The 27,601-nt window shown below is 31.8% G+C and overlaps 1 protein-coding gene and 1 long non-coding RNA gene across 3 annotated transcripts; one reads left to right on the top strand and one right to left on the bottom strand.

Annotated features, from left to right (window-relative positions):
* Positions 1-252: 252 nt before the first annotated feature.
* On the top strand, positions 253-19,341 carry LOC125066664. 2 transcript variants are annotated; one of them, XM_047674860.1, is made up of 7 exons: positions 253-375; positions 4,735-5,088; positions 10,958-11,199; positions 15,274-15,362; positions 16,713-16,894; positions 17,153-17,295; positions 17,535-19,341. In XM_047674860.1, exons 2-7 carry the CDS (start codon positions 5,018-5,020, stop codon positions 17,705-17,707), a joined length of 900 nt encoding a protein of 299 aa, XP_047530816.1. In that variant the 5' UTR covers positions 253-375; positions 4,735-5,017; the 3' UTR covers positions 17,708-19,341. The 2 variants fall into 2 exon arrangements, with proteins under 2 accessions (XP_047530816.1, XP_047530817.1); XM_047674861.1 differs by lacking the exons at positions 253-375; positions 4,735-5,088 and adding an exon at positions 9,192-9,340.
* On the bottom strand, positions 2,736-9,012 carry LOC125066665. Its single transcript, XR_007119695.1, has 3 exons — positions 8,825-9,012; positions 7,588-7,799; positions 2,736-2,845 (listed from the first exon to the last, which is right to left on the bottom strand). It is a non-coding gene; the product is annotated as an uncharacterized LOC125066665 (long non-coding RNA).
* Positions 19,342-27,601: the final 8,260 nt, after the last annotated feature.

The raw sequence follows: 27,601 nt of genomic DNA, 5'->3' as shown, positions 1-27,601 counted from the left end.
CCACAAATCTCTCTTCCTACAATTTTAGATTGACAGTATTTTTTTCCATACTTTAGCTTTCCTATCAGATTGCTAAAGATTTTAAAAATCGGAGCACATTACGAAAAAAAAAAAACAATATTATACATTATTTAGCTTTTTTTAAATTTGTACTAAGTGTAAGTCTAGTCTGTAATAATTAATAATAAATTAAAGAAAAATCGGTGAATCGGGTTGTAATATATAAATAAATCGATTACAAAAATATGACATCTCTACACTCCGTCAAAAATCAATCAAATATATTTTTATTTTTAATTGTTGTAGCAGCATTTGGTAGCAGGTGGTGTGAATAATAAAATGTTTTCCAACAGTGATTCAATTGTTTTTGTAAAGGTAAGTTGATGATTTTTATGTATTTCATTTATTTATATAAATTTTTGCAAATAATTCGCTCAATTTGCTACACGTACACGTGTTTTTGTTTATATTGATCTGACATTTAAATTAATGAGTCCATTTTATACAATGCAGAAATGAATATTTTGAGCTTATGCAATAATACAAATAAAACTTTAATTAGTTTCAAATATCGAATGAAAGGCAATAGCTAAAACTAGAACGAGAGATCAAGGGCATCATGACAACATGAACTAAAATGGCGTACAAAATTTCCAACTTCATAATATGTAGGTACCTAACCTATATACGTATAACGTAATAACTAAAACAAAATGTCTTGGCGAAGAAATTCCAGATATCAAATATCGTTATTTTCCGTTCTTTTGATGAAGTTTTAAGTATGAAAATTGTTACGTGTTATTTATGTCACTTATTTATTTTAAGTGTTCATAGTTTTTTTAATATACACATAATATTTATTTAAAATAAAATGTTTTATATAAAACATTTTTTATAATTATATGTAGAATATATATATATATATACATTCTACATATAATTAGTCTACCTACATACAAAACTTATTAAAGATAGTGCAATTTAGGGTGCATTCTGACCATCACAATATAATTTTAATAAATTTTGATAATTGGTTAAAAAAAAACATTTTTCGTGAACTACACAAATTAAATGGAGTATTTATGGATATGAGTTGACTTTGATTCTATTTTAACAAATCATATTATCAGTTCGACATTAAATATTGCATAAAATGTATAACTTACTTCATTGATCTAAAAAAGGACTGATGAACTAAATATTATTTATTTATTTAATGAAAAAGTTATACCATCAACTTATCACTAAGCACTTAAAATTAACAACTTATATGGGAAACATTCAAAATGATATGTCTTTTTAAGTGTGAATATCCCACATATATCATAAGATTGTATGTTTAGAATTACAGCATAGTATCTATTATGTATATGCTCATTGATTGATATAGAAATGTATCAAAAGAGCAAACACTGCAATGGTACATGTTTCGTTTTAGCACTGACAATGTTTACTTGATAAAACTGATTATGAATATTGAACTTTGTTTTACTTGCCGATAAACCACTTACAAAAATATTTTTTATGGATAACAAATATGATACATGGCAAGTTATGTAATGCCCTCATTACAGAATATACCAATATAATTAATACATTCTGAACTCTGATATTAGATATATAATTGTAAACCATTTATTATGTATATATTTGAAAAGGGACCAAAAGAGTAACTTATTCAATTGCAGTAGTCAACAATGTTCATGAGCATGGTGCTGTTAATTGTAAATTAGGATGTCAAAGGCCAGTAATATTAAGAAAACAATATAACCCAGGGCAATAAAGACATGAAATCACACTCACATCACAAAATATTTAGTTTTGTATGTCAAATAAAAAACTATTTGATGACACTTTCCTAACAAACTTAGAGATTATAGCTTATAAATCTTGTCTTTATATCGACTGACTATATAATTCTGTTGGGCAAATAATAGTAATGTATTTGGACTATTTATTTTGCCAACATATACATTATCCAGCTGGTCATATATTTTCTTATTTTTCTGATAATCCTTGATTTAGTTACTGACCAGGGATTGCTAGTGGATTTGTTATAAGATTGCCAAAAACAATTATGCTGTCAAAATATGTTTTGAATTGAATTATCTTGTAATTACTGACCATAAAATATTATGCTTGAAGATTGACTACAACAATTTGCTACTAAAACACTTCAACAGTGTGTATTTATTTTTTATTTTTTTTACTACTTTTGTGCAGTATGTAGTCCTGAGTTCCATACAAAACTGTATTATGTTATTTACATAGAAAGTTACTTTATTATTCATTAGCACTATCAGTAAGGCACAATGGTTTAAAACTTTAAAATCTGTGTTGTTTTTGGCATTTCTACTAAAGATAGATGAGTTAATATGCAGTATTGCAGTTTATTACAACAAGACTATACACATAGTTAAACTTTAAGAAGTATATAAGATAAAAGGAATGTTATCATTTATATTATTTTGTCTCCAGTTCCAATTGCCACTTTTCTTCTCCCATTGATTAGTTTTACTACTTTGTAGTATAGTTGTGAACATATTTTATTTAAATTGAACCTATTTAACCACTTATTGACCTTTTAGATTGAAACTCGTTAGCGAGATGATGTATATCATGTTCTCAGTATTTAAGAATCTAAAGTGACATTGTTTTGTTGTATTAGTAATTTAGTTACTCATACAACAATAATTGTAATAGTCAATGCATCTATTTTTTTTTATTTATTATGTTTATGGCTTCTGTCAATAGGTTGACAATTCTGCCAGTGTCAGGGTTGAAAAATACATGTGGTTGCTTGAAACAGCACTTTTTCGTTCTTCCAAATGACCAGTACCACGATCTAAAACAAATAGGACATCACAATATAATATACCAATACCAACACCCACTAAGATACAAAATAATAAAACTACCTACATAAATATACTTATTATAAAAATAATATATACTAAAACTTACTTAAAGTTTAATGTTATAACTTTCAATATACTTAAATTAAATAGTTATAATAAAGATTTCTGAAGAAGACAAAATACAGGACATATTGAAAGGGCGAGAGAAAGTAGGAGGAAGAACATCATACAGTGAAACAGGAAATCTGGTGCAATCGAAGAAAATATGTTCAACGGTACCCTCATCAAGGCCGTCAATGCATCTACAACATTGAAATTAAAATGAAAGTTACTCTCAGCCAATTGAATGTGTCACGTGACTAATTAGTAATCACAGACTTCAAACGTTTCTTAAAGGGAGACTAGATAAACATTGCTGATTTCTTTCGAATTTCAAACCTATAATTTCAAGCCGAAGGTGTTAAATATAATAAAATAATAATTAATACTTAACGCGTAAATAATTTTGAATTTTTTGTGAAATATGTTGGCGTTTGACCAATTGGCCATCAGATAGAAATTTTAACCATTCCGTACATGGCCAATGCGCCACCAACCTTGGGAACTAAGATGTTAGGTCCTTGGCTCATATAACCTTGTTTAGAGTACATATTATATATACGTTTAGAAGTAAAAGAAGTATATTTGTTTTAAATTAATTTTAAAAATACAAAATATAATTGTCCTGTGTGCTTGGATATATTGGACAAAGACTTTTCTAAGAATGTTTTCATCGTGCTGCTTCAATGCGTAGTGGTGGATACGAATAGGGTAGAGTTGGTTTTCATTCGACAATGCATTTTCTACTTATCACAAATTAAGTACATTAAAATTTAGTAATGCTTATCTACGATTGAATCTGTAAATTTCCGTTAAGATTCATATGTTCTTAACACTACGCCGTACCTCTTATTGAATCAAATACTTGTAAACAAAATTTTAACCTTGTATCTATCAGGTTAGTTGAAGTGGCTGTCAGTTGTCGGTATATAGCGTTAAATTTTATTGCGCATACATATTTCGTAAGCGGTTAACTGGTTGCTTTATTCGTATTAACTATTCAAGTTCAACAGATGAGCTGGTTAAAACTTAAGTTAAAACGATGTACGAATAGAATTTGATAGAATATTAAAACTTGGAAATTAATTTTAGTTTTTTTTATAATATACAGAATTGTTCATTCGTTCCATTCACTTCAATTGAAGTAGGAAGAGGTTAAATTACATGAAAGGTACTGATTCTTGTGAAAGTAACTAAGTTTTGTTTAGTTAGTCGTTTTTATTCGTATTCATGTACAAATAAAATGGATATATATGGTTTGTAATGCATTTACTGGCTCGAGTTTAACTCTGGAACGTAGGTTTTAAAACTAATACGATAGCACAAGACTAACGAGGCAGTCGTAAATCATATCATAACAGAGCTATCGGAAATATGCGTATCAAAAGGTTATTTGTTTGATCTTTTTTCCTCCTTAGAATTGAGGAGTGCAGTACTCATGTGACTATTCAGTTGAAAATAGTATTTAAAAATTGCATGTTTAAAAACACGTACGTCATTGTCATTCTAATAACCATATGCCGCAGAACATGTGGTCATAGAATACATACTGCTTCAATATTGTATGTATAGAAGTCACACAAAAATCGTCTTTACGTTCAAACTAATTCAGAAGGACGCTGTGATTATTGGTTTAATTTATTTTTAAATAGATTTGTTTGATAAAAAACCGCTGTACTTTTTAAAATCTCTTTTCCTTAATGTTTGATATAATCTATAAGTGTAATTGAATAAAGAGACATCTGATCGAAAGATGATTTATGTATTTTTGTTACAGATGCCTATATCATCGCTCAGTCTGAAGTCGGGTGCATCTCAAAGGGTGTCCTGAACATTAAATAAATTATTAATTTAATTCAGTTATTGTATTGTATTGTATAGTTACGTAGTCGTTAATAATTCTTAATGTTGGCAGTATTAGTCTCTTATCATTCTGCTCACGATAAAACACACTCAAATATCATATCGTTTAGTAATATATTTGCTGTGTTGCTGATTATTTGAATATATATTTTATATACTATAACTTCATAATACTTGCAATTTCATTAAAAACAAAGATGGCATCGTCTGATCCAGAAATTAAGGATGGATTTACTCTCCCTGTATGGATGAAAAGTAAACCAACCAAGTAAGTAGAATTTAATTTATTTAATTACTTTAATAATTGACTTTAGTGTTATTATTGATAATTCGTATTTATAATTGAAATAGATTTTTAACGTATCTAATATGTGTGTTTTACAATTGGTGTTTTTTTTTTATTATAATTTTAAAACTTCGGTTTTGTACCTTTGCTATTATTGTGGATGATTTAGCTGGACTTTTTACTTGTGTTGCCAATTTTATCTAGATCATTTACTTTTAATGTTTAAAAGATTGGTTGCATACATTGCATAATTAAATTTATATACATTGGTTAATATTCGAAATGTTGAATCGTATATAACGCGTATATATAATAATAAAGCATAATTATTTCCTTTGAATTGCTTTGTACTTAATGAGATTTTCTCCGATAACATTGCCGTTACAAATTGACATAATGTATAGATTAAGATATAACAGCTTAACTACAAAGAGGATTTCGAATAAATCGTTTTGAAACAAAAGTAATTATAATTCTCTAGTATTAAAGTATTTATAATTTTTGCAAAAGGCTACAAACGCTAAAATTGTTCTTTTTTATGCCTTTTCTTTCATATAATATTTTAAGTTTTAATAGAATTGCGATACAATTCTTTGTCAAAACAGGATCAAGTGTATTGAAATGTAAAGAGTGACTTAAAAACAAAAAGATACGACAGCGATTATACTAAGCGATAGTTAAAAATATTACGAAACCAAAGATTTGCATGAATAATTTAGCTGGAACAATTTCTCTGAAAATGTGTGCTTTTTTGTCTATTCCATTTGTTATTTCTAGTTGCTTCTAGTTGATTATTGAACTTCCTTTTGCAACAATCATACACGCTTCTTTCGTTGTAAAATTCATAAATGGACGAATTTGTGTTTTGCAAAACTGCGATCCAATTATTAAGTTAATTTTTTAGTACGATTCCTTATTCTATGAAAGAGCTATTAATATATGTAAATACATATAAACAATAGTTCGTAAAGTTATATATGTATATATATGTATATATATTACATAGGCAGACTGGCGAGTTAGCCACCTGACGTCAAGTCATTGTTATTGTAAGAAATATAAAAACCACTAATATCGTGTACTAAGATGTTACGTCACTTTTGTCTATAGTTACACTGGCATATTCACTTAACAAATCGGAACACAACGTTACTAAGCATTGCTGCTTGGCGGACTACACCTAGCCACAGGCTTGCACTATAACCCTAAGTGAATCTATTTAACTAGTATTTTAATAGCTAAGCTAAATATGAGATGTGGCATCTTGTTATTGCTCAATTGATACTTGGTTTACTTAAAATAACTTGCTAATGTCGTTTACATATATAATAATATTTGAAACGTCACCTGTTGATATTATTATTCAATATGCTAATTTGTGACGGTCTCGTGTTTACACGAGATGTATCGTTCGTACTGTGCTTTTTATAAATTTGCACCACGTTACATTGGTTAAAGATAAGCAAAAAAATAAGTTGCAATTGAACGATTAGATTCCAAATACGTTTAAAATTAACTATTGTTATATTACACATTACATTTTTCGTTACTTAATAAAAAAATTGGTATCGTACTTAAAGTCAAAATCTTTCTTTAGCGTTATATATTGATTCGTTATACATATGTACATTGATTGTCAAAAGTTATCGGCTTCAGTCACTAATTATTGCTAAACCTTAAGTAATTCATTTTGTAGATAGCTGTTGATTATATTCGATTCAATTACGTAATCGTTTTTATATACTTTTCAAATAATATACTTTTTAAAATAGTATATAAATGAATACATGGTTGCAGCTATTTATGTAACAATGCTGATGTAAATATGAATCCTTATCAGTTTCATTGAAAACACCTTTCAAATGTTCTGACGTCAGCGACGATCGATCTTGTCACATAGCATTAAGACACAACAGATTGTTTTGTTTGTTATCCATTTGTTGAATCAAGCAATTTATAAAGCATATTTAATATTTACAAACAAAACGTAGAAAAATATAAACAATAGTGTAGGCACACATAGATAAGTAAAGCGTAAACGGGGTAAAGACATTATAAAGGAGCTTGCTAGATAGCATGCTAGTTCCTTGTGTGTGCTAGCTAGTATATAACTATATACACTATATGACACTATACGACATGGGTCGTTCAGGGTTCTAAACTGTTTGCCACAATACATTTGAGACCATGCGAGGACACGCCAGTAACTGGCAAGTTGCTGCCGGTTATACATGCTGCTCGTAATTATATCATATAGTTAGTGATGTATACGCTGTTCATTTATTACTAAACCAATAGTTGATTTTTGTGTTAAGAAAAAAAAGTTTGTTTTTGATATACGTTGAATGATGAATTATTTCAGTGATATAGAGGCAAACATTTGACATTATATATTAATTAGTATTAACTATAGTGTCAAATATCAAGAATGTTAATTTATTCAAAATGAAAAGAAAAAAAAATTCAATTGGTAATAACTACCTGTCTTCCGTTGACGTGTTTTCGGAAGACGAGGAAATCGTTTTTGTAATGTTCAGGTCTCTGGTAAGCTCAAGAATTAATAGCTCGTTTAACCAGTTTAGCCAGTCTTTGGAGTTATCAGACGTTTCGATCATTGTTCGTCTTGAAATTTCATTTCCGCTTTTACAGTCTGCCTCTAAAAGCCCATCGACAAGTCACGGCTTGTTCTGAAACTGATTTTATTAATAACTGGACAATATTTGGAAATAGAATATTCGAGATATTAAAAATGGCGTCAATAGTTATTGCTTTGAGAATTCATTCATCGTATTTTTGTTTGAATCTCATATTTTAAATTGATATTATAATCAAAATGTAAAAATAGGTTTTATACTGATAGCGTATCTACTAATGTTCTTTCTTGGATTTACCACTCGTGATTATTTATTGTTTGTTGGAGACAGGTTTTACTTGGTGTTAGGGCTTTGTGCAAGCCCCTCTGAGCAGGTACCACCCTATGGATTTTGCGAAAATGTATGGGAAATGCGACATATCTTTTGATTGCGTAGACTTAGAGCTTTAATTTTTTTTTCATAGTCCTAAGGGATCACATTTCTCAGTATTTGTATTAAGTTCTACTTTATAACCTCTTCGCATTCCAGATAGCAACGAATTGATCTTATATGGGTTTCGATTTTCCTTTAGAGGTACGGAATCCCTAAAAAAGGTATTCAAAGGTTTTTTGTATTATAAACTCGAAACCTTGTCACACACTTTTTCTCGCTTATGATAAATTACCAGCAGTTTTGCATTTGGTGCCAAACAATATCGCCCGTAGAGATTACTTCAATACGCCCCAAGAGAAGAGCAAGGTATTGTAACTGATATGATGTGATTGTGGGACAAGTACACTATCATACATAGATGGCTAGAAATTGTAAATAATGCTACATTTAATTAAAGATAATATATCATAACTTGAAATACTTGGCAAGAACTGTCAATTATCGTCATAAAGAGATGTTTTTAAAATTCATGAAAACTGATAAGGCTGAACTGGTTCTTCGTATCTACCAAGACAAGGGAACCATCCTTCCCAATATAATGGTGATTAATATCGGCTACCTTTGTGTTAGAGGAATTAGAAACTTCTTCTAATGTTTAAGGATATGCGTCGGAAACTATATTTGGATTTGGAAAGTTAACGAAATATTGTATGAAAGCCAAGTTAGTTATTTATAGAAGCAATAAAACATACCGGCTTAATGACTTCTCAGTGCTGTATTCAGGCGCAGTTTGGCACGTGATTGTCGTGAGAGATCTTTATTGTGTGCCAAGAATTATTTTCCATGATTCGATATATTATGAACATTTAAAAAATTATCGGTGTCCTGCATTGACCTCTGAATGTAGATGTTATACAAACTCGCGCACGCATTTAAATGTCGTGATGTTTTGCCGCTGGGGGAGTGTTCGTACAAATAGACGCTATTGGTTGCTCAGCTGTGACGTCACGAGTTATTTTTGTTTAGTTTACAACAAATATTATCACGATAAGATTAAACTCGGCAGCAACAGTGTTTTTAGTATAAAATGGTATACGTTTTCTTGTAGGCTTTTAGTTTGTGGTTAATTTTCCATTCGTATACATCTTGTCTCTTCAGTGATAACTCATATAAGAATTTAAATTTCTATAATTAGTTTTTAATTCTGTTACAATGATGAAAAAGAGAAACATCGTCGCGCGTTTTGGTGATTTGAATGGCCGTTTTTTGTAAGTAACTCATGTGAAAAGTATTCATTAACTAATCCTTATATTTTGTGATATATAAAAGTATCGAAAACGCCCCTAATTTTGTAATGACATATAACAAATATGTGACTTTATGTAAAAATGTATAACGTTATGCAAAAGTTACTGTTTAATCTTATCTTAAATATAATTGACTTGTCATAATCATAGGCATAAAATAGATTTGAAAAAGTCTTAATTAAAAAGTGTTATTATTTAATAATTAAATTCGTAACGTCTCGGCTTTTTATAATTAGAAGAGTTCATTTCCTTTCAAAAATCAAGGTTATAAGGCCCTTTTTAAATTGATTACTGGATGGTCTATTCTGTCATGGAGGGAGGGGTTCTGTCGTTTGGTAGATTAATTAATCCGAAGACAGGTTGATAATATAAATGTCACCTCTCAAATTCAGTAACGAAATTGATGGTCGAATCGTTGAAGTATCGTATGAAGTGGGTGGGACCGACCAAACTGGCGAGAACAAAGACTTACCAAAAGTAAAACTATTTTTTAAATATATTCAAACATTATCAAAAACGTGTAAACAACATAGTTAACATTATTTAATTATTAATTTATTACAATTACCATCATAAATGACGATAGTATTATAGATATAATGTCCATAGTGTTGCAATTACATTTATAAATAATCACAACATGCATTAAATACTCTTTAAATATAATAAATAATTAAAAAAGTAAATTAATTTCGATAATTGCAATGTTTGGTCAAAAATATACTTACTATGTCTATAAATATACTCTGACTTTATTATTATATAACTTATACATATACATAACTATATACGTAAGTTTATATTAGCCTTTTTAATATATATTTTTGGGTTACGGTACGATTTCGATATAGGTTACACCGTTATATTATTATTAAAGTGCACTTATTCTCGTGATACTTTCATGTATTACGTATCCGTGCCAAATACCGTTAGGACCTTTTGAAGTTGTGACGTGGCGTGATATAATAATAATATCATATGTAAGAAAAACAACCCGATGAATTTAATTAATTAAATATTAAATCTTGCTTTAAAATATACTCGTATAAATAAATAAAGATTGAAATTAAAACAATACAGGTTTATATGAATAAAGTTGAAAGTATGAAACTATTATTTATCGTTTTAGTAAGTAGTATACAATAACAATAATAAAAATCATTTTATCTCTATTCCAATTAATTCAATCTCTACTTTACTATTATAAGCACTTCTCAAACATCTCTAGTTAAACCATAATTATGACGATGCAAAAATAATTAACCTCAATATCGTTGCTAACGGTACGTGAACGCGTCAGAGAGTGCTCCATTTAAAAATTATATACGTGTATTTGGAAAGTATAAAAGTAAAGTTTATTGGAAAATTACAATAAACAAAACACGTATACATACATAATATAATAAATATACATGTATATTTATATTTTAAGCTAGTTTCTATTTAATATAACTGTTTTGTTATTTTAATTTTAAATTTAACAAATCAGTTTACGAAATAACTTCAACAACAATAGCAAGTAAAAAACTTCAAGGTATAAACTGCAATCTTTAGAAAATGTGCTATCATTGTTCACAGGGAATTTGCACCGTTCGCTTCATCACCCCCAGCTCCCGAAGATTCATTCTTTTACATTCGTTATCCGAAGACCGATGCGTTGTTGGGTAAACCCAAGTTCAGCAATGAAATTCCGAAGGTTATGATTGAACAGCACAACGAAATCGCAGCCACGGCAACGTACAGACAAGACAAGGATTGGTCGAAACACACGAAGCCCTGCCAAGAAGTTCTGCACGGCATTGCACCTATTAATACAGCTGGTCAGTTCATGTTTTTTATTAAGCGTATTGTGTATTTCAATGGCAGGAAGAGTATATAAAAGAAACCTCACATATATATATTACACGCGAATAATGCACTATGAACTGTTATCTATTAATATATCCTTAATTAAACGTGCAATTCCACGTCTACATATATACGTTTTAACGCCGTTTTTCTCGAATTCATACTAATATTGATATTATAGATTATTTAGACCAATGACGTCATGTCAATTCAAGATAAATGTTGTTTAATTATCTTTATACCTCCTGCCATTGAAATCGACTATTTAACAATAGTTTTATGAAGCTCAACCATAACATTCGGCTGCAATAATCTCTTTTTACGTAATATAATCTTGGTAGTATCTTCACGTTAAATAAATACTTTAAGCAAAAATAACTTAAAAAATATATCTAAATTGTGTCTTGCCTTTTTGTTTGTGTGCTCTTATTGGTCTTACGCACACTAAGACATCGTGTAAGCACGTGCAACACTCACTAATGCAAGCCGATAAAATGAAACGTGGAGGGGCTTGCCTTTGTATGTGAATAGATCTAAATTAATTTAAAAAAAGAGTCGAGATGGCCCAGTGGTTAGAACGCGTGCATCTTAACCAATGATTGCGGGTTCAAACTCGGGCAAGCACCACTGAATTTTCATGTGCTTAATTTGTGTTTGTAATTCACCTCGTGTTCGGCGATGAATGAAAACATCGTTAGGAAACCTGCATGTGTCTAATATTAACGAAATTCTGCCAAATGTGTATCCACCAACCCGCATTGGAGCAGTGTGGTGGAATATGCTCGCAACCTTTTCCTCAAAAAGGAGAGGAGGCCTTAGCCCAGCAGTGGGAAATTTACAGGCTGTTAATGCAAAATGCAATAATTTAAACAATTAAAACAGCACACAGGTTATTCGAGTGACTTGTAAACATGATCACGCGCAATAATTATGTTCACATGAATAATTACACAAGCTGTGGAATAAACCATTCGATTGTTATTCCCGTGCAGTTTGTACGCTAGATAACATAAACATAATGCTATTATAACGTTTTATACATTCGAATTGTGGGGAATACGTAATTTACTAGTAAAAAACATATATTACATTGTCTAATGACGTCACAGAGTTATCACTTGCATCTATGTACATATTTGTTAGCATACAACAAAGCGGTTGTCAATTTTAAAACGTTGTAACAGCCATTTTCTCAAATTAAATATTCGTCTTTTATTACCAATGATATATGAGTTTATCATACTTATATGTCGTATGATTTGATATTTAGTATTTTCGCGAAAACGAAAGAGACAGTGAAGACACACACAATCGTGAAAACATTAATTTCATAAATATAAATTAAAATAAATTCTCAATCACACACAGTTGACATTAAAACCGACTCTGCCTACTCTTTTATATGGTCGTGTTGGTCTTACCCCTAGAGTGTTTTTAAGAAACCGAAGGCTCGCAAGGTTTGCGTTACCCGCCTAGGGTACCTAGGGTAATAGATACGCTTAGGGTTTACCCGAAAATTTGAATTATCAAATCATCCCACGTCATACATATATAAATATATGTTTATAACATAGAAATGGTTTGTTAAAATGAGCGTGATGTTGTGATGCGAGGTTTAAACGTAGTGTTGATCTGTTCGTAAAGTTTTAGGATTACGTCGAACATTTTGAATGGTTAGTTACTGTGCGGTCAATGTACAGATCATTTGAAAATATGAATCAGTTTGTTAAAATGAGCACGGCTTATTTCCGTTCTCTAGTTTGCCAATTATTTTCTTGTTACCGTCACTGTCGTATCGTGTACACACAGAGTATTTTGTGTCAATGTCAATTATATCGAGACATTTTTTGAGAATTTTAAATTATTTCTTTTACGTTAGAAATTGGCACACTACTAAAATTAATAATTCAATCTATATCGTGCACAATTTGTAATTCAACCTGTACCTGTACTGTTTAGTTTCGCCCAATATGAAAATACAATAAATACTAGATGTTACACTCCCTCTGGGCGTTTTAAATTTTTTTTAAGTTAGTTGGTGAAAAATCGAAATTGAATTGCAAAGCGCACGCACGCACGAACTCTTATACATACCTAAAACAGTTGAATAATGCTTCATAATTTATTTAAAAAAACATAGAAAATTAATGATTAAATTTTTTCGTTATAGCTGCCATGTGGCTTTCCGGCACTGTATATAGTCTATCATTTGCGCAATCACATGTTCTTACTGTATACAATTTTTTTAAAAGATCGATTCGACCGTTCTTGAGTTATAGCGGGTCAAACACACATACAAAAATTTAAAAAAATGTAAAACTGAGTCAGTGTGTTATATAACGAATATTTAGGACGAAATTCGACAAAAAATATTTAGTGTACCGACAGACTCTACAGATTTATAGTAGTATAGAATAGTTTGAAAGTCAGTTCAAAAAATATGTCTGTTAGTTGTGACTAGACTTCTAAATTAGGTAGGTGAACGATACAGGATGCATTCAATCGATCGAGACGTGTTTAGTTGACATTTAATTTCGCTTTTAAATATAAGAAACGTACAAGTTAAATAACTGGTTCTCCGACGATGGCCGTTGAACTGAGACGCGTATTGCGATTAGTGACACTGTCGGACAAAAAATTAAATGTCACGCCTACTTATACGCACAGTAAAATGTTCTCTGTGAACTGTAATGACGCACGACTATTTTTCATTGTTTCCTCAATTCAATTATTAAAAAGAAACACTGAACCAATCTCAGTTATATTTATTGTTTATGAATTTCAGATATGGAAAAGCTTACGTTGACTTGCAAGATAAACTTGTGATTTGTTTTGTTAACTTTAATATAACTATTAATAATATTAATGTAATATATCACAAAAGAAGATAAATTTATTCTAGAAAGAATCACATTAGGTAACTTTACGAGTCGAAGTTACCACTCGAAATAATAGCAAGTGTTTTTTCTCTAAAGTTAAGTTTGTGTTAGGAGTAGGCCCATATTTAAACAAAAGGCGAATGGAGCGCGTCGAATACTATAGTAAAGCAACAAAAGCGAATACAGCATCAAAAGCGAATGCAAATTTCCGGTACTTCGAAACGACGTGTCTTTTTTTTTAAAATACATCTCTAGCTAATAATTAAATTGATAAAACTTGATTTTTGAACCTGTCTATTGTTTTATATTAAGGTGGAGTGGGGATGACAATAGTTTAAGGACTCAAGAACAACAATATCCCTCGCTAGGCTACCCTGATATCGCTGAACGATTGTTTTACGTATTAACATATTGTATATTATTTATAATATTCATGAGGAGGAAAGCTTTTTTTTTTCTTATGTTTAATTGAAAAAAAAAAACATTAAACCAATATAAATAAGACTTATATCAGAAGATGCAGCGCGAAGACTTATATCCTGAAAAGGTTAATAAGTATATAATGTTATATACTTATATATATATATATATATATATATAGAGCTACGCTTCGCTGGTTCACCTGTTTTAAATTTAGTCCATTGACGAGATATGCGTGAATGTTAGCAATCTTGTAAATAATATTGAGTGCCTAACCTACCTTATTCATATATAAAATAATTATCTCAAACATAAGATACAAAATTATCAATCGGGGTTAGGTTATAGTAAGGTTATGTGAAAGAGGCCGAGATGGCCCAGTGGTTAGAACGCGTGCATCTTAACCGATGATTTCGGGTTCAAACCCAGGCAGGCACCACTGAAATTTCATGTGCTTAATTTGTGTTTATAATTCACCTCGTGCTCGGCGGTGAAGGAAAACATCGTGAGGAAACCTGCATGTGTCTAATTTCAACAAAATTCAGCCACATGTGTATTATACATAGCCAACCCGCATTGGAGCAGCGTGGTGGAATATGCTCCAAACCTTCTCCTCAAAGGGAGAGGAGGCCTTTATCCCAGCAGTGGGACATTTAAGGGCTGCTAATGCTAAAAAAAAAAGGTTATGTAATAAGATTTCTTTAAAAATATATATTGTAATTAAAAATGTTGTTTATTTTTTTTCAGTGAAATCAGTAAATGCAAAATCCAAGCCCGCGGGGACAGACGATGGCTTCAAAGGTGAGGGCGCGGCGTGTGGGAGTTCCGTCGTCAAGGTCAGTCGATAATTTTTATAAAGATAACGTGAAATTTATTCATATTCAATATGTTTGTAAGATATTGGAGCGTGATATTATTATCTGAGACCGTGTTTCATTTACATAAATAAATGATCCAGGTTTATACATGATGTCTTGCTTAACCGCCGATTACGAGATGAATTATAAACACAAATTAGGCACATTAATATTTAGTGGTGCTTGCCTGGATTTTTAAACCCGCAGCATCAGTTTAGATTCGCGCCTTTTAAGTTCTGGGCCATCTCGGCTCTCGAATAAAACAAGAATTATAAAATTCAATAATTCAATCTATCGATCGAGGAAATGATAGAAATAACTATTTACTAAATATATACTAAAGTATTACGTAATATATATTTACACATCTTGTTGATGCATAGAAGATGTACAGATATTAAGATAATATAGAAAATTCTGAAGGTGTAATAAACGTTTTTTTTTTTTTTTTTAATTATTTTAGTCTTAAAATACATTTCGCGTTGATTATTTACTTATATAATATATTATTTTTATATAGATAGTTTGGGAGTATTTTGAACTTAGTATTTTTGCTAATAAAACATTGAATTGATAATGTATCACGATTCACGGCTCCCTTTGTTAGCAATATTATGAAATATATATAACCTTCATATCCTAACCTCGTTTACGTAATAGTTGAACGCAACGAACGAATTAAAACAGAAATTATAATAATATATTATATATTTTATTAAATACAGAAAAATACTGCATTTCAAGTTTGACGCGCACCGCGTACTTGTGATCTATTGAATAGTCGTTATCCTTTCATCTATAACTGGTATCAAATAAACTAGAATGTGCATTCTCGCTGAATTTTTATGAACAAGTACTCAAGGTACTTCCGAGCGCATTGTTCTATTTCAAATGCGCGTGCGCCGTGACTCAGCGATACATTCACCTCGATTGCCGCCGTACGTTAGAGATGAAATTCGTACTTGATTAAATTCGCTACGTGTGCCATACATTCATATAATTATCGTACGAATTTCGATTGAAATAATATAAGTGCTGTACAAATTGCAGATACCTCAGGCTGTTTAAATATTTTCTATAATGTAACATCGATGCTTAGCTCTATAGTCGTTGGTTTATATTTTTGTATGTTTATATTTTTCCTCGTGTAACTTTGCCAAATGTGATGTCTAAAGTGCTTAAGAATTATTATATTACTGATTTTAGAGGCAAAAATTAATCTAATGCGCAATTAATCATTGTCTACGTCAGAGCGGCAAAGTTACATGACGGGAACTCACAAATGGCAATGAAAATATGTATAAATAATCATGAAATTTCAAATTCCAGGTAGCCCACCAAATGATCCAGACGCGTTCTCCCCGCGGCTTCACAGTGGCGACTCCCGCGGACGACGTACCGGAGCTCACCCCGAAGGTCCTGGCTCGACGCGGCAGCAAGAGCCTGCCCGCCACCCCGGCGCACTCGCCCCCCTCCAGTCCCACGACGCGCAGGAGGATGAACGGCAACCGGTGAGTGTCATATATCGCGATGGCAATTCTCCACGAAAACAAGCCAACCGCGCATCTAACGCGCTTTTGGCACGGAATTTGATACGTTCAACTTCTAAGCAGCGAGCCGTTGCAAAATGAAATAAAAATCCCAGTACTCTCGGTGCTCGACCGGGAAGTAGAACCTATTGGCTGCAAGATCAGCAGATATCTATCCACTGGGCGAACGAGTCAGATTTTAATGATATTTGTCTATATATTGTGTGCATATATTAACAGGTTCTTCACGACGCCGTTCGAGGCGGCGGAGGAGGGCGGCGCGCGCTCGTGGCTCGCGGCCGCGCTGCTCGGCTACAAGAAGGACCTCGCCGCCTCGTCCTCCGCGCTGGCCGAGGAGGACGCGCCCGAGCCGCGCCTGCACGGTGAGCGCGCCTCTTACCTCTTACTCTTACCGCCGTCGGAACCCATATGCGAAACCAATCATAGATTGATGTTTTATGTTCAACCGAGAAAACTATTACTTCGCATTTCAAAATATACTTTAATATGTAACATTATTATGAAAATTACGCTCTAGTTGCAACTTCTGGAAATTATTACTTGATGTGTGACAAGCGTGATTTTCAGATTCCTGTTAATTAATAAAATTTTATTATTTTAGGTGGTTCTCTGGCCGAGTCCGTCGAGAGCCTCGGCCCGTCTCCGAAAGTCGACCCGAAGATAATATCAAACGAGACGAGTCAACAACCCAAGCTCACGAAACCGGCTCATTCGTTCCGCCCGAAGCCGTCGGAACTTCGTGAAATGAACTTCTGGTCGCCGACGTCAATGTGAAGTGTGACTTTGATTAGTTTATCTTCTTATTTGGTTTTATTCTTACTTTCGTGAAAGCAGACATGGAGTCCGCTGTGGGTTTTGACAATGTGACATTCTTTAAGATTTAATTGTCTCTTTCATATGGACAAGTATTCAGTATTCTACGATTGCTACAAGCGTAACAGCCCCGGTTACATTTTGTTAGTGATTATGTTATAAAAACAGTTTTATTTCATATAGTCACTGCAGTTAATCGCTATGATTTATGTGCCCGTGTCGAAGTGGTTAGGTATAAATGTGGTACAGCCAATCGGAAGAAATCTTGCATCATGTTTTTTTTACATATGTAATTTCGACATTGATTGATGACCTCCTTTATCTTTATACTCAAATATCAACAATGTGTATCGCGTCTTTGTTATTTTCTTGTTTATATGAGTTAATCGGTTGAGTGTAGTGAATAGAATATGTGGATCTTATAGGTCTCAAGTTCAAATCTGGAAGTATCACTGAGTTTATATGTGTGTGTACAGCTCAAAATATGTTGGTAAAGCAAAATAAATTCAAGAGATTTTTGAGTGAGACGAATTGATGAGCTGTGGATTACATTAATTAATCTTGATCGAAACTTTTATTCACTTTTACTCTACATACGATTTGAGCTGGTTTACATGATGTCAGAACGACAGTTATCACTTGCTGTGACGTTGTGACGTCACAACACACGCGTTGGCACAACGTAGCTGTCACCGGCCTGACAGTCACATTGTGCTGGTAATTCTGTGACCAAATTGAGTTACAGTAAATATGTTCTATACATTTGTTGATCTGATCGAATGTGAGCCAACTTAAATGCTAAACCAACCATCTATAATACTTCTGTTAAAATATACAAATCGATATTGTTTCGACCATCTTTAGCTAGGTATTAACATAAATCCGTATGTTTAAGTTTTATTATTAAAATGATATTCCATTAAATTTAAGTATCATTGATGTACATCGCAACACTACACACTTGTCATCGAGATTCATTTTATACTCTTAATGCTTTCGACCGAAATAATTACATAAATACTAAATTGACAATCATTTACTACAGTTCTCTCTTTATAAGAATATTATAAGATATTTTGATAGTACCGCTGAAGAGTTATCTCGAGAAAGTTAATTTGTCATGAAATAGTCGAGAAATGTCAATTTATTTGTCTAATTATAGCAGTCAAAAGTAGCCATATTTTAAGTTTAGGATCTATTATTCTTGTAAGTCTATATTAACTGTATGATAAGTAATTATATATAAACATCTATGATATTATTCTTCTTGCATGATTCTTATTGAAAAGTAATGATAGTAATTACTAGGATTGTTTAAACAGGAGCCCGTATCAATTGCAAAGGTTATATTATATGTATCAATTAAAAGTAGGCTTTCTCAGAAATATAAATATTTTAGATCAAGCCTATGTAATTTATATGGATTATATTTTTGTACTAAATTATATGTTTTAATAGTATGGCCCTTAAATATAGATAGATAACTTTTGTGGTATCTTTGTTCGTCATGATTGTACTGTACCGAAATTATATAATGCCATCAATCTCATTTGAAATACCGCCTTTTTGTGATTATAAAATATTTATAAAAAACATTCTTGTTTTTTTCATTCGAATGTCAAAATTTAGTGATGAATTTTTACGTTTTAAGAAGCACATTGAACTTGTTTTTACTTGGAAAATATTTGGCTGAATTTGTAATACCGTAACTCGATCATAGATTTTTTTTTATTCATCTGTCATATATTTTGACATTTAAATAATATGAAATAATTATTAAGTCAAATATTTTTTTAAAACGTGTATTCCGAATTTAGTCTATGGTCAGTAATTTCTAACATTAGCTTTATTCAGTGTATAAAGACATTTTCATTCTAGTTACCTTTTTATTTATTGATATATATTATGTATGTATTGATACTAGATGTGATTTATCTAGAGCAGATAATAATACTTAATTAATGATGACAGACTTGTAGCAGTTTGCTGTTAATAAAAATAAATAATCATTTTTAATAATTCGTGTTATTATTTTCTCCTTATAAACTAAATTATGCTAATACAAATAACAGTATCTCAGTATTATATAATTATATACAAATCCTTGTTAAATACTGTAATTATATTTTGACATTAATTAATTTTATTGTCAAATAATATAGCCTGGCCTTATATAAGAGCCATTATCCGTAACCTTTACATTTGGTAATCAGAAGCGACAATAATCTGATGTTAGTTGTTTTATAAAACGTATACGTATAGCTAACGCCATTTTAGCACAAATAAATGTGTTAAAGGACTTGCCAAATGGTAAAATGCAGTTGACATTTGAATCGAGAGTGTACTTTAGCCCTTTAAGTACCAGATCATACAATTCTTTTATTTGACTTGAATATGTATTTGTGTCAAGATATATCAGAATTTTTTTTTACAATGATTATAGGATTCATTATATAAAATTGAGACGATTACGAAATTCTCCAATGGTTTGAGCAAGCCGATCGTAATCGACGATAACGGTTTTAAATCAAGTTCATCAGTGTTATTGTGTGCTCAATTTATGTTTATAATTAATTTAATAAAATCTGTCATATGTATATCCAACTCGTGGACGAGCACGTTGGGATAAACGCCTTTCATAAATAGTACAGGCCAGTGAAGTAACTTGTCTTTTCGGATCAAAATGATAAAAAAATCTTATGTGTATATATCATATTACGAAAGCGAAGAATAGGCGAGTGTTGGTCGAGAAGTCGGCTATTCGGTAGTAGACACCTGAAAGTTTTTATTATAAGTGTTTTTTTTTAACTAAAGTTTCTGAGCTAAGAAGACCATAGTTTTGCCGAACACAGATACAATCATATTCCTCGTAAAATATTATATAGTTTAAATCGCGGAAATCAAGCAAACTTTTTGCTTGGGATTTTTTAAGTATTTATGAGGAGTGCCCTCGATAATAATTTTGAACTAAAGAAACGTTTGTGGCTCTCTGGATTCACTTGAATCAGGGCAACATGCGACGGCATTGGCGAATAGCTTTGCTCAGCCGTGTTAAATTTACAGGCTATTACTCAATCTACCTTATTCTTCCTCTATTAATATATATATTTTTTAAATTCATTCGTGGTCGAGAGTCATAATGTATTCTTAGCAATTACAATATTATGAGTTTGCGTGATAGTTCAATCCTATAAGCTACGTAAATAAATTACAGGCCATTCTCACGCGTGCCTTTCGAATTGTTTTTATAAAAATAAGCTTACAATTAAATCATACGACGACATTCACGAAATAAAGTATTATTGCGTGTGAATATTTTATTGAGGACATACTATCTACCTGTAATGGCTTGGAATAAGTAAGTCAATGTATTAAAATATTATTATTATTGATTTTATAGTGATATAAAAAGTGACTACGTCAATTTTTTTTTATTCATATAAATTTTTAGGAGTACATTGTATCGCGTCGCCGATACGAAATGTGAATCCAACCAAGAAATGGCAAGAAGATTAATCAAATAAGTAATAAATACACACAATGAAGATAAAAATAGATCAAGCAGATGTTAATTTCAGTTTTTTCTAAGAGTAAATTTTTATTTAAAAATCATTGAATTGTAAACAATTGTTAAGTACGTTTCTGTTTAATGTTTAAAATCATTAAATTATTTAAAATCATCATGTTTATTGACGCTATTTTCATTCATGAAGCACTTTGAAGTCATCGTGCTGATACTCCGTATTATACAAGCCTGCGTATTTACCAAAATTTATCATCAATCGGAGACGTCAATCATATACAATCTATTTAAATTAATATATATTCGTCCAAATATAATGTCCATTGTTCATGTTGTCTAGCAAATATCTTACTCGTGTAACAAAACTCTTTCAAAATAACAATACGCTAAGTATTTCTACGTTCATACGGCATTATTTAGTACCTATCGTATTCAGGGACAGATTAACATAAAGGAAATGTAGAGGCCCCACGTCCCTCAAGGGCTTCGCCGTCCCAAAAGAAAAAAAAAGAAAAATATAATGTTTACAAAGACCATAATAGTTTATTATTTAATACCTACATCAAGGTATTTTATTACTAAGTTTGAATAAAAAATGTTTGGTTTTAGTAAAAAGCTTTTTTTAAAATAAACTTTACACTGAAGGCTCTGTTTACACTAACACCTATAGTGTGTTCCGTCGCCCTCGGGAACTGGTTAAACATTTTGTTGCAAGATTGAAATGAACTTGTAAATAATCGTTAATATTGATTAACGATTACAAGATATCCCAGGACAATGGTCTTAACCAAAATAAGCTGGCCCGGACAATCACAAATTTGTGTTTATAATTGAGCTCATCAGTGAAAGAAGACGTCATAAATGGGTAACTTAAAGTGATAAGTTACACTAATACTCATAGACATTGTCGACAGTTGAGAAAAGAAAATGATAGAAGTAAAGTTTTATTTAATATTATTTGATTGAAAAGAAGCAGTTTCTTTATATTTTTGTTAGTATTATGAAATCATTTATTGTTACGGCAGTTAAGACTAATAGTTTATGTAAATCGCGTTATTAACATTTACCTCAAGAACATAATTCGTATTATTGCGATCGATATTGTAGGATATGTCTTTTATATGACAGATGTCAATGAACCGTCAGTTCTGATTAAATATTTTCACGAGACGCTGTTTTTCACTCTTCACCTCGAAATTAGCAATACACAATAGTACAAATATTAAGCAACCCCTACAACTTCGCTGCGCCACAAATCTTGGACAATAAGATGTTATGTCCCTTGTGCCTATAGATCCTTTAAATATAGCAATACTAAGTCTTGCTGGTGGAGTATGAGACGATTGGATGCTATCTAGTTATGTGTCGGTTGTATCTCTGATAACATGAGTATCAAGCTTTGGAATAAGCTCCTAAGCTCACAGCGGCCACATTTACAGTCGGTAACTTCGCTACTACTTACCAATATCATAGAAAGAAAAGCTTACATAAGGACCCTTGCGTGACTTACCGCAGCCTCGTTTGTATAATACGTAGGTAGTTGATACTTTTTTTACAAAAGCCATTATTCGAAGTCTTAGATAATACCTCGGTACAAGTATTTAGCGCAGATTTGTTCTTGTAAATGTTTTGACCGCAATATCGCATGCTTCGGCTAAAATCGACAATTCCAAAATAATTGTTGCGATAACCGACCCGCATGGCCGGAATGAGCTTTTTATTTCATTTTCTAGCAAACAAAGCAATATTCCCTTCGCGTGACGGAATCTCGTGTACATTTTATGATTACCCAACCATTTGCTCCGTTTTGTTATCGCTTTGCTGTGACTTATAACGATACTACTCAAATTTGATCACATACATCACGTAAGTCGAATAATTAAGGTAATATTTCATAAGTTACATTATAGTAATAATATAATTTAATGTGTAGTGTAATCGATTTGTTCTATACAAAATTTTGTTTTGATTTATTATTAATCAAATTGAAAATATCAATTTACTATATATAGCTCTATTAAGGGAAAAGTTATTAATATCTTTTATAACATAAATAACTACCTATTTTCGGGAAATTTGTATTACAGCGTTATATGTTCTATTCTCGGTATTTTATTTAAAAAACAGTACATGAATTTTACACGCGATTCTATCGTTCTATTCACACGCACGCTATGTAGTCATATACTTTATATATCTTTAACAAAGATGTTAGTTTAACATTTTTACATTAACAGCATGTAAATTTCCCACTGCTTGGCTAAGGCCTCCTCACCCTTAGAAGAGAAGGTTTGGAGCAAATTCTTCTACTACACATGTGTCAGAATTTATATTAGAACACATGCAGGTTTCCTAACGATCTTTTCCTTCACCGCCGAGCACGAGATGAATTATAAACACAAATTAAGCACTTGAAAATTCAGTGGTGCTTGTCTGGATTTGAACCCGAAATCATCGATTAAGATGCACGCGTTCTAACCACTGGGCCATCTCGGCTCATTGGTTCGGTTAGTTTAACTCTAGTGCCAAACTTGTTCGGCTGCAGAATATGAAATCCAAATAAGGACAATACAATAAGTGTCTTTGGGTCAATCAAGAAATTCTAAGCTAGTAAAGTTAGGAACTTAGAAGTCACAATGTCGTGCTACCAAACTTATACTTGTACTTGGAACATTACATAAACAATACACAAACAATTTAACTGGAATTGTTCAATAAATTGTTTGAAATTGAGACGTTTGACAAAATTTAAACACACAAGTGAAATCAGCATTGCGATTCGGTAAGAAATCACTTCGTATCTCACTCATGAAATATTGACAAATGTCTTACAGTCGCCATTTTAATACGAATGTCCTATAAATTTTATAATTATAATAGTCAATTTTGCATATCACATTCTGACATTTCACGCTCTTGTTCTGCAGTGAGTTACGAGTTTCTTGTTACAGAATAGCCTAACAATTTTCATTCCTGCGACATCCATTCTGCTACCTTGGCCCTTGTAATATTTAAATAACTCCCCGTGAGTATTATTTTAATCCTATAGTTAAAGGTATATAGATTATCATATCACGGTAGAAACGTACGCCAGCGCAACAAAAAAAACTTCTTTCTTGCCGCGGTGGCGTTAATATGTGAGTACCCATATCACGTTTATCTTTATACGTTTTCATAAGACACTTAGAATTCCAATTGTCTGCATGAAAGTCCTATTATTTCCCACAATTTTCTTCCGACTTTTTAATTAGTCTCGTTTCATTGCTCAAATCGGATTTGCATTCTCGCCCGCGGTTCCTGAGGACAGCCTAATTGTCTTCGTCGAAAAAATTAATTCAGGTTTTCTTAAGCCTTAATAAGTTAAGGGTGTCAGTTTTAATTTTAAGTTTCTGCAATTAGCATAATTAATCTTAGCTAATGACCTATATTTTTTAGCTTAAGTCTCTAAGGAAATAATAACATTTTTAGGTAAGTTTATTTATACGCTTAAGCAAATACGTTTAGAATCTTAAAGTATTTTAAATCACAAACAAAGACATTCCTTATTTAGATAGACTCTTACAAGCTGAATTAAATTAAACCGAAAAGCTACCACCAGTTTGAAACTAGATTCAGCTGAAAAGGACCGCTAGTAAATTAATTATTGTTTTTCACGAATAAAACACATTATATATGTACAATTAAATTAATTGACAACTAAATGTGTATCTTTTTTAAATTAATTTTATGAGTACCTAGACTAGCAATGCTGGCTTAAAGGGGGCCTAATTTTGGGGGCGCTGAGGTCTGGAGACTCTTGTCTCCCGTGCTTCATACCCTTAATACTGTGCCTTACGCATATGGTTAGAGTCGATCCTCGATCACGCTATAAGTACGCTAGCTACGTACGAAAAAAGGCTTCCACTATTTCTACCCCGGTAAGATTCCCTGAAACCACACCCTTGCGGCTTAATCTGATCTTGATTGAATTAAAAGGGTACCTGCATGTTTAGACCCACGTAGATAGATGGTTAAGGCTGGCCCTAAAAAATAGGTATATATTTTTTAAAGTTCTTGAACACCATGCCTGATCTTTTCCTAGTAACTTTTATATAGCACACGAAAGTTTCAATAATGTTTAAATATTAATATGGTAGTCGAATAGAAGCATATTAAATTAAACTTTAAAAATATTAATTTTGGATGACCTGGTCTATTCGAGTCAGTAATAGATTTCTTCCGACCCGAGTCACGTCCCGCCTTCACATATGCAGCGGCTACCTCTACTTTAAACACGATAAGAATTTGAGATTTTATGTAGAGTGAAGGATTTGATGTAAGAAATTGTTTATGGAAATTATTTTTCCTGCTATGTTATATAATCGTTATATTTTATTTGGCAACATTTTTATTTTGGCTTTTATTTGTGCCAAAGTGTGTGAGCGGCACAGATTTTAATTTGATAATAAAACAAAAATTTTGAGGAGGCCACAAAACACATAGAATGCCTATATATATATGAGTATATATATATTTAACATTGGCCGGCAGGTGATACTATTTATTATCAAGGTGAGATGACATATGTTACAGCATCATACGCACTTATAAAGCTCGTCCGGTTTTTTATCCACATCATCAAACTATTCGATGATCTTGTATTAATAGTATACTTGGCTGACACGCTACCGCGTGTCTAGATAAGATTCAAACGTATTAACCCGTTCATCGCCACTCAAGAAAATAGGTACGTTACTGCCATGCCGCCTTAGTTGCCCATGGGCGTCCAAGAGTATTAAATTTTAATAAGCCTTATCGACGTGGTACCTGAATAATTTGTCACGTGAATAGTGGGCGGTATTTCTAATAGTCAAAAAAGGTTAAAATTGATGTTCTGAATTAGTTATCCTATATTTATTTTTTAAATATTCCTGATTAAATCCGTAAAATTATAGGTCTAATATAATTGAATGCTAAACAACATTTATTTAATACGTAAGTATCTATACGAGTAAGTACTGCCGAAGCGGTCGATACTGCTGGATTAAAGGCTACTGATGAATAATTGTGTCCATCCGCTCCAGATTAAACCGCTTTCTCTTCGTTTAATTGATATGAATCGGTAAATGATTTGTTGTATCAATACGCGTCACAGATAATTTAGTCAAACGTCAAAGTTAGTAGGTATGTTTAATCTGTAGGATGCATGTTAAACTTTTTTAAAGAAAATACTGTATATTTATCTATTATAATAGTTATTAAACAATATATTTGTAATAAAAATATTTTGCCGAGATATTTTTTTATATGTGTATCCACAACACATAAGTTTGTGCATTAAACGTTTTTTTTTTAATTATGAAAAAAAAAATCTCAATGGCCGAAGGCACATGCAATTTTTTTCAAAAACAAAATTGTCTATATTATAACTTGTATCGCCAAAACGCTTATATAAATAAATAAATAATAAATAAATATTGGACAACATCACATACATTATTCTGATCCCAATGTAAGTAGCAAAAGCACTTGTGTTATGGAAAATCAGAAGTAACGACGGTACCACAAACACCCAGACCCAAGACAACATAGAGAGAACTAATGAACTTTTTTTACATCGACTTGGCCGGAAATCGAACCCGGGACCTCGGAGTGGCGTACCCATGAAAACCGATGTACATACTACTCCACGGAGGTCGTCAGTATATAATGCGTACATTCCAATTTTTTGGTGAAAAGTAATAGCTTCATGCGAATGAAATATTCTGTTGGGGTCAATTCCTTCATGTTTATTTAACAAAGAGAAAAAGGTTTAGGATAGGGATTTTTTAGGAGCCGTAAATTAAATTTATCTATAATGATTTCCAATTTTTGGCACAACCACTTGAAATCATGTGATAAATGGTGCAATTCATTCGCTTAATAAAGTCTGCGGCTTGGCCTGCGGTCTCGCTATTGTCGCCTTAATTACCTGCAGAACTCATTCAAAGGTTTTTTTACATATTAAATTATATATAAAAATCTGTGGCATTGATACGTTATAATTTTTAACAGCCTGTTATAGCCATAGGTCTATTAGCTAATTCAAAATGTATTAGATTCTGAGGTCCTTGAAGTATATTCCGAGCCTAGACAAAAAATTAATTGTTTTTTTTGGCAAGATTCTCAGTAGCAACTAGCAGTCCGGAAAGCACCTAAACCGTCCGGCGCCTGAACTATATCGATCGTATCGGAACGCTTTTCCATCGAACCATCATATCAAATCAATATAGAAGCATAACACTTACTTATTGATTGTCAAATTAAACATTACCATCGGTTTGGAAATGAAAATACTTCAGAAGAACCGGCGA

Source organism: Vanessa atalanta, chromosome 10 (assembly GCF_905147765.1).
Source record: "Vanessa atalanta chromosome 10, ilVanAtal1.2, whole genome shotgun sequence".
Classification (NCBI taxonomy): Eukaryota; Metazoa; Arthropoda; class Insecta; order Lepidoptera; family Nymphalidae; genus Vanessa; species Vanessa atalanta.
This window is presented reverse-complemented; position numbering and strand designations above follow the sequence as displayed.

Coding starts and splice junctions, on each gene's coding strand:
- LOC125066664 (XM_047674860.1), top strand. CDS start 5,018: ATGGCATCGTCTGATCCAGAAATTAAGGATGGATTTACTCTCCCTGTA. Junction 15,363..16,712: donor GTGGGAGTTCCGTCGTCAAG/GTCAGTCGATAA, acceptor TTCAAATTCCAG/GTAGCCCACCAAATGATCCA. Junction 17,296..17,534: donor GCCCGAGCCGCGCCTGCACG/GTGAGCGCGCCT, acceptor TTATTATTTTAG/GTGGTTCTCTGGCCGAGTCC.